The sequence below is a fragment of the Denticeps clupeoides genome, chromosome 6, assembly GCF_900700375.1.
Source record: "Denticeps clupeoides chromosome 6, fDenClu1.1, whole genome shotgun sequence".
NCBI lineage: Eukaryota > Metazoa > Chordata > Actinopteri > Clupeiformes > Denticipitidae > Denticeps > Denticeps clupeoides.
In genome coordinates, this window is record NC_041712.1 from 323264 (window position 1) to 336633 (window position 13370).

The following is a 13370-nucleotide window of genomic DNA, read 5'->3' on the forward strand; positions in this document are numbered from 1 at the left end:
TTCCAGAAGAAGGAAGGGGAGCTGCAGGATTGTCCAGGAAGCCTCTGTTCCAGAAGCAGGAAGGGAGGCAGCAGAAGTGATCAGTCACTCTTCTCTTTTCTCTGTCCTTCACCATCCTCTCCACTGTGGCTGGTACATCCTGCCTGGGGAGTTTCCAAAATTTCACAAAAACAGAGCAAACAAAACCCTGGATCAAGTTTACACAAACATGGCTGAAGCCTATGCTGTGACCCCCCCCCCCCCCCCCCCCCCCCCCCCCCCCCCACTTCACACAATCAGATCACCTTTCTTTGTTTCTCACCCCCAAGTACTCCCCCCTCATAAACCGTGTGAAGCCATCAGTGAGGACCATCAAAGTGACATCACACTCCAGGACAGGTTCCAACACACAGACTGGAGTATGTTTGCTTCACAGGCCACCTTCAGATCGGGTGATGCACAGGCCTACAGCATTTCCAGGGCAAATCTGAAGAGGGGCATCAAAAAGGCCAAGCACTGCTACAAACTAAAGCTAGAGGAATACTTCTCCAACGCTGATCCTCGATGCTTGTGGCAGGGCATTCAGGCCATTACAGACTATAAACCCAGCAACTCAGCCCCCACAACTACAAATATCCTCTTTCTGAATGAGCTTAACGACTTTTATGCTCGCTTTCAAAGAGACAACCTGACAAGAGGCAACCTGCTGTCAAGATCCCCTCATCTACCGACCACTCGCCCATCATACTCACCTCCTCAGATGTTTGCACTGCACTGAGCCGGATCAACGTGCGCAGAGCTGCTGGACCAGACGGCATCCCGGGGCGCGTACTTAGAGCATGTGCAGAGCAGCTCGCTGGCGTATTCACGGACATTTTTAACATGTCTCTCGCCCAAGCAGCTGTTCCAACATGCCTCAAATCCACCTCCATTGTACCAGTGCCGAAACATTCTAGCCCAACATGCCTGAATGACTACCGCCCTGTAGCACTCACACCCATAATCATGAAGTGCTTCGAGCGGTTAGTCCTGGCACATCTGAGGGACTTTCTCCCACCAACTCTGGACCCACACCAGTTTGCTTACCGTAGCAACCGGTAACAGAGGATGCAGTCTCCATAGCGCTGCACTCTGTACTCACACATCTGGACAAGCAAAACACATATGCACGGATGCTGTTTGTTGATTTCAGCTCAGCATTTAACACTGTCATCCCCTCTAAGTTAATCTCTAAACTTAAAGCCCTGGACATCAACACCTCACTTTGCACCTGGATTATGGACTTCCTGACCAACAGACCACAGCATGACCACAGCATGTAAGGTCAGGCCTTCCTCTACTCCTTCTTCACCCATGACTGCCGACCTATGTATGGATCAAACTCCGTTATCAAGTTTGCAGACGACACCACGGTGATAGGTCTCATCGACAACAACGATGAGACTGCCTACAGGAAGGAGGTCCAGCATCTGGCCACTTGGTGCACAAACAATACACCTTCAAGACCAAGGAGTTCATTGTGGACTTCAGGAGGGAGAGAAGATGATTCCATCCACATCAATGGGATGGCTGTGGAGCCTGTTTCATCCTTCAAGTTCCTGGGGACCCACATCTCAGAGGATCTGTCCTGGATCATTAACACCTCCAGCCTGGTCAAGAAGGCTCACCAGTGCCTCTTCTTCTTGAGAACATTAAAGAAGAACCAGCTATCCACTACCATCCTGGTGAACTTCTACCGCTCTACAATAGAGAGCATCCTAACCAGCTGTCTCACAGTGTGGTATGGAAGCTGCACTGATGCTGAGGCGATGCAGCGTGTGGTGAAAACTGCCCAGCATATCACAGGGACTTTACTTCCATCCATTGAGGACATCCAGAGGAAGCACTGTCTGCGTCGAGCTCACAGTATTCTTAAGGACTCCTCCCACCCGGCCCACGAACTGTTCTCTCTCCTGCCTTCAGGCAGACGGTTCAGGCTACCACGGACAAGAACCAGCAGACTTAGGAACAGCTTTTTCACAGAGCTGTTTCCTTGCTGAACTCCTCTGCCCCCCCCATACACTCCTGATAATCACTGCACTGTACTACTCCTGCACATATCACTTTGTCCTGCACATATCACTTTATGTATACACATAACTTATTTGACCTGTATCCTGCACTTGCTGCTTATTGCACTTCTGGTTAGACCTAAACTACATTTCGTTGCCCTGTACTTGTACATGTGTAATGACAATAAAGTTGAATCTAATCTAATCTAAAAAAAAATCTTGTCCAGAAAGATTTCTGTTGGATAGAAAGTCCAGTTCTCTGACAGTATTGCAGACACTATTTCTGCTCCCATGTTGAAATTATAAATTATATTTTTCAAAATGCTGTGCATTTGTGAGTTTGCACAACCAATAAAGTACCCCCGTGTAGTGCTGGGGAAGATGTTTAGCCTCCAGAAATGTGATGCAAAGTAAATAAATTGGGCTTTACTTGTCATGTAAATAAATCATGCACTTTCTATTGCATGGAAAAGAAAATATGTTTTAATTTTGTAAAAGTACAGTATATACAGTATATAGCATACAGAATGTGTATTACGTCTATCAAATGTCTGTGCTATAACTGTGGGTTTGTGGTAAACTGGTCAAAATGCCCTCTTATATAAGGATATAAACACAGGAGAACGATCTATGTGTGTTGCCATTGGAAACCTCAGTCAGATTCATATTTCATAACTCCCACCCCCAGCTGATTCCCTCATCGTGTGAGTGGGAGCCAACGTGGGCAGAAAGTAGGCTCTGATGCTCCACATGCTTCATGTCCTGGCTGAACAGGATGGCGTGAGCAAACAGAGGTGAAAACCAGACAGCATTCAGCTAATCACACAAATCTGAAGACTATTTCTGGTCTGTAGAAGCATGAACAATGCGGTAAAAAAGCCATCCTGGACAATTTTACAGATTCACTTTTCAATCCCTATATAATAGAATCCTATAAATCACTGTTCAGAAGTGAACCTACACGCCAATCCGAATGCTGTACTGTTTGCTCTGTGTTCTTGCGGGCAACTTTAAAAACAGGGGTAGACTACCTCCCACCCCCCTAACTACTGTGGAAAAAAGAAATAATTACCACATGCTCCACTTTCCCAGCCCATTGTGGCTCACATGCTGTTATTAAAACATGAGCTGGTAAGAGCTCTGAACCAACGCAGGTTCAGATGTTGATACCATTTTAAAAAAGGCCATTTTCCTTCCCCAGCGTCCAGTCTCATCCACGGCGAAGGATATTCAAATTCAAACTCATATTTTATTTGTCACATACGCAGTCATACACGATATGATATGCAGGGAAATGCTTTAACGACTGCTATAGACCACAGTATTGCAAATATTGCAAGTATACAATATACCAATATGCAAATATTGCAAACATAACCAAATAATACACTTTTAGGTTTTTTTAACATAAAATAGGTGTAACAGGTAGGAAGAAGGTATGCAAAAAAAATAAAAAATAATATATATATATATATATATATTAGAGGTGGGCATAGATTAATTTTCTTAATCTAGATTAATCTCACTGTAATCTTGGAATTAATCTAGATTCATCTAGATTAAAATGGCTCATTTGAATTCTGCCGAAGGCATTCAGAATATGTGTGCCACCCAAATAATGACTGTTTCCAAAATGCATCACAAACTGCTTGAGAAAGCTGTTCTACTATGATAATTGGTGATGAAAATAAATTATGTTCAATAAGATGTACTTGTGTTTAACAACTGTTTATTCAGTTAAATAGCTGCATCCATGTTACCACGTCACGTTTGATGTGGTAATTTCACAGTTCGAAGACTCGTTCTCGCCCCCTAGGTATACATCCGCGCTAAAATATCAAGGTGAAAGTCATCATAATGTAGCGCTTCTTCTTCTGCGTTGTGTAACTTTTTGATTTCGTTTCTTGAACCGCAAATGATGAGACATTTTCTGTGCAAAGTGTATTCTGTACAAAAAGCAAGGTCGCGTCAGAACATCGCGTCACACATTGCGTCTTTCTGCACCTCTCTCTACAATATACAGTATTAAAAGAACATAAAAAATATATTCACAAAATAACACACATGCAAAATATTCCTAATATGTACATAAATTAAAATGAAAGCAATTACTTATTGCACACAAACCCCACGCACCTCTCACAGCTCACGCCATGTGTCCAAGAGACCTGAACCGGGTCTCAAAAACAAAATAAAAGTCTTTAGAAAATAAGAAAATAAAAGACACAAGAAAGAAGAAATATACTTATAAATCTAGTGTAACCATTTAACTCCGGCACAATAGCTTGCGTAGTATAGACCCAGCTCCCAACCCAACTTTGTGAATAGATTAACGGCGATATTTTTTTTATCGCACGATAAAAGTCTCACGTTAACGCAGCACGTTAATGCCGATAATGGCCCAATACTAATATATATATATACACACACACACACACACACACACACACACACACACAGCATCAAATGCTTACATGTGGTCCAATGCGCACATTTGAAATCACTTTTAATTAGCATCTATGGTGTATAAATTGCAGTTTAAAAGACTAATACGGTTTAATCCGGATTACCCATGTAAAACAGAAAATTCCAGATCCACTGCATTTCATGCTTTAACATTAATGAAGACTCCCTGCTTGTGTCTTTATCAAAATGCAGCCTCTTCTTTTCCTTCTCCATCGGGGGATTTTTACATACAATATTTACATGCAACTGCAACAGTAATCTACCATTGTTAATAATTTAGAAGCTGTTCATTCATGCAACTTCTATTGTGCCATGTCCCTTTTGTATGTTCAGGTAACATCAGTCGAGTTTAAATACAGTGCTAATAATTAATGGAGCCAGATTAGCCAGATCAAAGCAAATCTCCCTTTTCAGGTGCTTTTTTTTACAAATGGTGACCTCTGACTTGATACCCTGTACGCCTGTGGATCTGTGATTGTAAATCTTTTTATCTGAATTTTATAACCTAGTGAGGAATAGAATCTGAATTTGAATAAAAAGGATCAACATATCCTAGGCCCGGGACCGTAGAAACCGAGGATTCACTCAGACTATGGACAGAGTAAACATGGACTAAAGACTTCATTTGATCTTCTCTGAGCTCTTTATTCGCCAGCAATTCGCCAGCACCGCCCATACCTACAGCAACAGTGGGCCACACCCGCATTTGAGCCCTGGAGCCATACAACAGAGCACCTACAGCAGCAGCTTCCTCCTTCAGTTTCACCAGCCACCCCCAGTGGAACGCTGAGAATATTGCGGCAGTGACAAAAATCTCCTCCTCCTCCTCTGTAGGCTCCATCATCGGGCCAGAGTGGGCAAGTATGGTGAGGTCCCAGGTGGTGGCAGGGTGGGTCACATCCAGTTTGAAGCAAACTTCATGCAAAGATTAATTTGTCACTACAGTTCCATTCCCCTCACCAATCTTTCGAAATCATAGTGACCCCCAAACTGAAGATGGCAAATCCAACTAAGTAAAGTAAAGTAAAGTAAAGTGAAGTGATTGTCACATGTGATACACAGCAGCACAGCACTCGGTGCACATAGTGAAATTTGTCCTCTGCATTTAACCATCACCCTGAGTGAGCAGTGGGCAGCCATGACAGGCGCCCAGGGAGCAGTGTGTGGGGACGGTGCTTTGCTCAGTGGCACCTTGGCGGATCGGGATTCGAACCGGCAACCTTCTGATTATGGGGCCGCTTCCTTAACCGCTAGGCCACCACTGCCCCTAGGCTTGTGGAGGTGGATGCCTCAGAGACTGGTATGGGATCATTGTCGCCCAGAGGTCAGGTGAACCCCTCAAAATGTTCCCTTGGTGCTGTCTTTTCCAATAAGCTGACTGTTCTGTAAATAACTGCATTTAAACCAGACTGTTCTGCATCCCTCATTCCCTCTGGCATCACACATGTAGGGTGTTCAATGCAATAGAAATATGATCATGATCCATACTGTGCTGGCAGCCTGGTCAAGTATGGATCATACAAGTTATCTGGTCCCTGTAGGAAAACTGCAGGGGGTCCAGCGAGGGTTTGAGCTGAGCCAGAACAAGTCATTCCAGGGTCTTCATGAATCTTCATTTAAGACACAAGGTTAAACCTTCCTGACGACTGGAACAAGGAATTGTCACACGATCAGGACGAGACAGGAAGGAGAGAGCACTTGTAGGTGAGGACAAAACCCAACCCCAAGGCAGGTGAATCTCTACCATATTTGCACACCCACGAATGCGAACACTCAACAGTTAAACAAAGAAGACAACGAGGGAAAAAAGCCTAAGACAGTCAGACAAGGAGACAAGGTTCGGGCCTATGTTAGACGATGAGTTGAGAAGCTGAGTCGTTCCACATGGGGCAATACAATGACAGGGCGACGATGGCTGGGAAATCCAGGACACATCACCCACAGGGTCCTCTCGAGTCTCAGGTTAAAAGGACTTTTGGAGAACTCACAGAGCTGTTTCCCTACATGGAACCTCTTTTGTTAATGTCAGTTTAATATTGTTGACTGGTGGTGTGAGTGTAGGTGGGGATGCTGAAGCAATGTGGGGATGCACTGTTGTTAATTACCGTGTCTTTGTGTGTGGGGCAGTTAACAGAGCGATGATATGTCCAGGTGCAGGGTGCATATAGAATTGAGGGGATACGCAGGCACTGGGGTGGGCATGGGGCAGGACCGTCTTTTTCAAGCTTGTTGATGACCAAGATGAACTTTTTGGCCCTGGTCTGGCTGTTAGCTGGTGCTTGTGTGCTACTTGACACACATCATTCACTCCCTGTCTGTCCTCCACCTTCCTCCTGTACGTGTCTTCAGCTGTTAACTTCTATAACTTTTCTATTTGCTCCCTGTCCATCCCTGGATTTGTTAACGTAGAAAGGGTTTGTAGTGAGGCTGCATCAGTATCAATGCTGCAAGGTCCTCCACTTTATTTCCCCATGATGATGGTGGAGCGATACGGCTTATACACAATCCATGAAGTTTAGTTAAAGTAGAGATTCCCAAGGTAAGATTTTACTTCCTTTAATCTTCCACTAGTAAAAATACAAAAATATTAAAATGTACTCAACTTTGAAAAGTTAAAGCACAAGACATTGGAGATAGTACAAGATAAGAGCAGAAAATATATAAATAAATTGTCCAAAAAAAAAAAAACAGTGGATGAGTGTTGTAAAAATAAAAATATCAGAATATATATTAAAGATATATCTATGATTGCCTGGATACCTAGACTATAAGTAAGTGTACAAATGTACAAAGTGGATATATATACACATATTGCACATAAGAAAGCTGAAATGGTGTATTGGGTGGATGTGTGTGTTAGTCTATGTTTGTGTGTTATAGAGCCTGACAGCGGTTGGCAGGAAAGACCTTCTGAACCTCTCCGTCCTGCATCATGGGTGACGCAGCCTGCCACTGAAGGAGCTGCTCAGTACCGTCAGGGTCTCCTCCATGGGGTGGGAGATGACATCTTAAGCCACCTGTCATTCTCCTGTCACTCACCACCTCCTCTGGATCTGCCTGTTCAGTCTCTTTCTGTCCCCAGCAGATCACTCAATAAAAGATGGCTGATGCCACCACAGAGTCATAAAAAGTCTTCAAGAGGGCCCTTCATTCCAAAAGACAACATTTATTTCTTATATAGCCCAAAATCACATACAGTATGTCTCAATGGGCTTAAAGCTTCCTCAGCAGGTACAGCAATTTTCTGTAGAAACTGACCCGTAATCAGAAGGTTGCCGGTTCGATTCCCAAACCTCCAAGGTGCCACTGAGCAAAGCACCGTCCCCACACACTGCTCCCCGAGTGCCATTCATGGCTGCCCTCTGCCCCCAAGGGTGATAGTTAAATTCTTAGGACACATTTCATTGTGTTACTGTGTGCTGTGCATCACAATAACAATCTCTTCACTTTCACTTCACTTCAGTTGTTTGTCCAGTCCAATTTATTGTTCAGATGAACACCAAGGTACCTGTAGCTTCCATACCCTGGATGTTCAGTGGTTGTAGTGGAGGATGTTTGTGCCTGCAGAAGTCTTCCACCAGCTCCTTGGTCCTTTAGTTGCAGATCTGGAGGTAATTCAGCTGGCACCAGTCCACAAAGTCCCAGGTCAGTTTTATGTCCTTCTTTTTGTCCCCATTCATGATGAGTCAGACTATTGCAGAATCATTAGAGAACTATGAAGCAGGAAGCAGTTTTTGGAGTTCTGAGTGAAGTCAGCAGTGTAGATGGTGTAGAGGAACGGTGCCAGGACCGTTCCCTGTGGGACACCCATATTACAGACCACCCTGTCTGCCACACAGCCCTGAATTCTCACATCCTGTGGTCAGTTGCTGAGGTAGTACAGGATCCAGGATCCAGACATGCAATTTCCAATAGGAATAACAGGGTTTTTTGGACATCTGGATCAAAAATGTATCTTAAGGTTTAATCAAAAAGTTAAATAATAAAAAACCAACACTGGTTAACCTATAACTTATATTGATATTGTATCTATTCGTCTTTGTGCAAAAACACTACATGACCAAGTCAGACTCGAACCTATTTTGAATCACAGTGGATGGCATATTCCTAATTTCATCTTTGTGCAACATGTTTTACTGGAACATTGCACAAAGTGGATGTGGTCAAAGTATTGTGCCAACAGACTTTCAAACAGTTTATAGTTTGGGTATATATTTCTATCTGAGACACTACCGTACAAGAAAATAAGAGAACAGCCATTGGTCTCAATAAATTCAGCTTTATTAAACAGGCAAAACAAGATCACACTAGAAAAGGTAGTGAGCTGTAGTTTTTGTAAAATGCATAATTATTTAATTCACAACTGCCAGGGAAGGTATCATAGAACTAAAAGAAACATCACACAACACACTCTCCAATCAAAAGAATCAATCCTCCAGACCAGAAAAGCTTTCCTTTGGAATACAGGTTTCATAAAACTCATGCTGAGAGGTTTTTGGGTCTTAGACACTGTCCTGACTAGAGTCAAAGTCCAGAGCTACTCTATGATAACTGTGACACTGACATTTCTCTTGGACAAAGGAGCTCTGGTTATTGCAGTGATGTGGGTGTTTGGCCAGAATCACGCTGCACATGGATAAGTTCGTGGCGTATTTCCTTTTTACTTTTGTTCTCGTTGTTTCTAAAAGAGAAAGGGGAAAGTCAGTTGTAGACTTTATTTCATTCACTGTCAAATAAAAGCTGCTGTGAAGAGAGGCGCATTAGTAGATGTTCAACTTTAATAGCAGAAAGATATAAGGCAGAAGCTTAGTTTTAGGAGCTCATTCTCTACTACTTTTTGGACAGTCCTACTTGATCTATTTGTAAAAGGCCAGTTTTTAAGTAAAAACATGAAGCTTAAAATCAACCCATGTACAAATCTCACTAACATCATATAGATTTACTGATGCACAGTTATTATCAAAATCAGAATTACAATCACATAAGGATTTTGGTTCAAGCCATTGGTCTCTCAAGCAACACAATACAATAAAATATATAAGTAATCATGAAGGAAACCAAAAGGTCCAATATTGTGATTGTAGGGGTACTGCTGGGTAACCTGCTGTGGTCCTTTTATATCTAGCTCTTGCCAGGCCATTGTATGTACGTCTCTATGTATTAGCCAGTCGCTGCAGGCCGTGCCCCACTGTTATCGTGAAGCCGTGCGTGTGCATCCTGTTTCCTGCCTGCCATGCCGTACGCCGTTGGCCGTGATAGATTGTGATGGCTGTGACCAAATCCCAAATGAAAGGAAGAAGGGATGGATGTGCTGAAGTAATGAAAGAGACTCTGAGAGTCTAGGAGATACTGGATCATGTATGCCATGCGTCACATTTATGTTCTTGTCTCTCTAATTGTGTAAGCTTCCTCTTGATGTAAAACTGGTTTTAAAGAACGAATGCTCCATACACAAATAAGTCAATAATTGTGTTGTAAATTGAGACATAATGTCACTGAATATGAACGATATAAACTAACAGTGGAAAAAAAAATGCTGGGCAGCATATTCCATTAATGCACAGTGTGATACAACTGAATTTCCCTTTATTTAAATACAATAATCCCACTTGTCCATGCAAGACAAATGCATCTGAGAGCGTGGGTACTCCCATGACATGGCTAACTGGAGTTATTGCCTAGCAACAAGTAATTAAGGTTGCATTGCTAGGAGACCATTTTAACCAGTCTGTAGTCAAGTGGGGGAGATGGGAGATTTGTAAACAATTACGAAATTTCTGGACAATAATTGAATCATTTAATATCATAATTTAAATAATATGATTACATAATGTGAGTGAAGCAAAGTGAAATGGTAATAAATTCAGGTTAGAACATTTCTGAATAAGTAAGTCTTTTTATAACACATAACATGATCGTTATTTTCTCTGCCACTCAGTAATCCTGCCAATGTTGTCTGTGCCAGCAGTATTTAATTCCTCATTTCTCTTTATTATTTGTGTTAACTTTGACTGTAAATGGTTCCTTCTTTATGGATTGTAATTAGGCATGAAGACGGAACGTTCAGTAGAATTCCCTGACAAAAGTGAAGCAGAACATTCGTTAAAATAGCAGACACAACAGACAACAGAAACTCACTTCTTCCCTTGGCTTGTCATCCTTCATCTTCTTCCTGGTCATGTGGCCACGGAAACCAGCCTGGATTTTGGCTGCTGCCTTATTAGCTGCTGGGTCATCCAGTGGGATGTCCATTATGTCCTCATCCTGGGGCTGAGTGCACCCTTGCTAATGGTGGCATAAAGAAGGACCATGGTATGGCGTTCTATCTTCTCTATCTCCATTTTCCAGTCAATTTCCGTATGTATCCTGTTATTTAGATCACTGAACAACTGTCATGGAAATATAGTAGGAAATAATTCCCATGACTATAATTAAAAGCGTAACAATATATAACCTCTGAAGTTGTCAATAAATTCTTCTTGTTTCTTTTTGAATATGAATGAAGTAAGTATTGCTAATCAATTTTTAGTCAATTCTAGACAGTTAAATTTGATATCGAATACAGTCTATAAACATAAATGGGTCTAAATGACTGATTACTGGGAACATGCAAATGACCTTCTGCTCAGTTATTCACAAGTCATATCTTCCAATTATTCATTAGTAAATGCTGTTCCTTAAAATCTCCCACATTCACAGACTAATATGTCTGGTTCACTTCTTTTCACCTTACAGTCATAATCAGGACATTTCTTAACTAATATGCACCAAAAGAACTACATCCAGATAAAACATTTTCAGCATTCTGATGAAATTGTAATATTTGTGAGAATTCTTCATGGGGATTCATATACTTACCAAAATTCAGCATATATTGGTTATTTTGATGAAAACCAGACTTTCCTGTGCTGTATGGCGTGGTCACCACTGTACTATACACCACTATCACAACACAATGGAGCAAATTGTACCGCAGGAATCTCTTTGGGTCCATGGTCCGCACACACACTTACACACTCATTTTTAAATTATTAGCCTTACAACAGAAAAAAACCATAACACTTTCATTCACATCTGATGGTATAATTCTCATAGTAATTCTAAGACAGTTTATCCTTCTTCATGTGCCTTGTAAAAGAAGGAAGATTAATTGTCAATCTACATTTTGTTCATTGCTTCCCTGCATTTCATTTCATTACACAAATAGATGGCATTAATTAATTACACAAATGAAAAGGCATTAAATTACTTTACTTTTGCACCCCAAGGATGATAATAATATTAACAGCAATAATAAAAATCAAGAAATGGCTGTGGTTCTGCTATGCAAGGTTCCGTACTTACGTTCCGACAGTCCATGGTTCTGGTGCTGCTGTTATATTCCAACACAGTTTTCTTTTTCTTTAATAGAAGATTGCAGCGTTTCTGTCAGTCTGCCAGCCTCTGTCTCTCTCCCATTTGTGGTGTTTCAGTCATGAAGGGAAGCGATGCACCAATAAGCAGCCACGATCCAGAATCATCATCATTCTCCTCCTCTTAACCAAGACCCTACATTACTCTAATTTCCCCAAATTCTACTCTGTCGTTTCAGACATTTTATAAACTAGTTCATTCAAATGAATGGCTTGTGAGGAGGTTTGAAGTTGGGAAGAGGTTTATTTAAGGTGATGGACTTTAAACTGGACAAAATGAAAACACAATTGATTAATATTAAATCCTTTCAAGTTGCATGCATTTTCTGAATCAATTCCAACACGGCTGTCCCATGTTTACTGATGTCAGAACTGGATACATCATATTCATATTTAAATATTTTCCACTACAGTGCAACAGCTTTTAAAAGTGACACTACTGCCATCTAGTGACATTGTGATAACATTCTATGTCATTTTTCATTTCACCTCAACCAAATTCTATAAAATACGCTTTTTCTAGATTTACTAGATTAGATTGAATCGACACCTTTCGTCATCCACACAGAGTCAGGAACAGAGCAGACCAGAGAATGAAAGAAAGGCAACCTGTGGGAATGAAAGATATGATGTATTCTTGCACATCATGTGTATTAAAAAGCATGGCACACACATGAATTGAAATGAAATTATTGAACAGCCTTTGTAAAACTTTTTATATATGGTTATGAGATAACCATGCAGAGAGAGCAAGTAGTAAAGACTACGTTAGTGGTGCCAGTTAAATCCTTTTTATGAATATGGCATATATGGCTTATAAAGATGAATTAATTTAACTGTGCACATACACTATCAGTCAAAAGTCTGGACGCCCCTACTCTGTGACAGTTAAGGGGACTAAGATGGAGCCCTTTTGAAGAATCCAATGCAAGGAGAAAGTGAAGTATGTTTGATGAATCTGTTTTTTACCTTCATGGCTGCTTTGTTCACTATTGTCATCATCATGAGATGCTCATTAACATTAATGAATGTTCATGTTATGTTCAGCATAAACCTTCAGGACTTTGGACTGGTAGTGTAGGTAATACCTGCAGGAGAGCCGCTGTGCACTGTTGACATCTTTGTTGGTGTTTTGGTTGATTCTGAACAAAGACAGATATCGTTCAGCTTCCACCAGCATCAAGGTAGGTCTCATATAATATGAAGTGTATGAACTCACCCATCTTCAGGAGAAGCTCTACGGTGAAGTCTGAAAACTCATGACGTTTGCTTACAGAGCAAATATGGGTCCCAAAGTCAGACATTTGTACCCCTGCAATGGTTAGAGTGATGTTGCCTGCTTTGTAGTCCATGGAGTATCCTGGAGTGCAGTTCTGATAAGCCTTGTGCTTGATGAAGTGGCAAAGAAGCTCATTACTTGGACCTTTCCACTGTAGGGAAAGCTGCGTGATTCCCTCCAGGG

At 41.6% G+C, this 13370-nt stretch overlaps 1 protein-coding gene across 1 annotated transcript; it reads right to left on the bottom strand.

The window, feature by feature from the left end:
• Nucleotides 1–8755: 8755 nt before the first annotated feature.
• On the bottom strand, nt 8756–12458 carry nrgna (neurogranin (protein kinase C substrate, RC3) a). Its single transcript, XM_028984957.1, has 3 exons — nt 11841–12458; nt 10635–10781; nt 8756–9177 (listed from the first exon to the last, which is right to left on the bottom strand). Exons 1-3 carry the CDS (start codon nt 11853–11855, stop codon nt 9157–9159), a joined length of 183 nt encoding a protein of 60 aa, XP_028840790.1. The 5' UTR covers nt 11856–12458; the 3' UTR covers nt 8756–9156.
• Nucleotides 12459–13370: the final 912 nt, after the last annotated feature.

What these genes read in the sequence shown, in the direction of transcription:
- nrgna (XM_028984957.1), bottom strand. An exon ending in ATGACAAGCCAAGGGAAGAA is followed by an intron (nt 9,178 to 10,634) that starts GTGAGTTTCTGT and finishes TTTCTCTTTTAG; the next exon opens with AAACAACGAGAACAAAAGTA.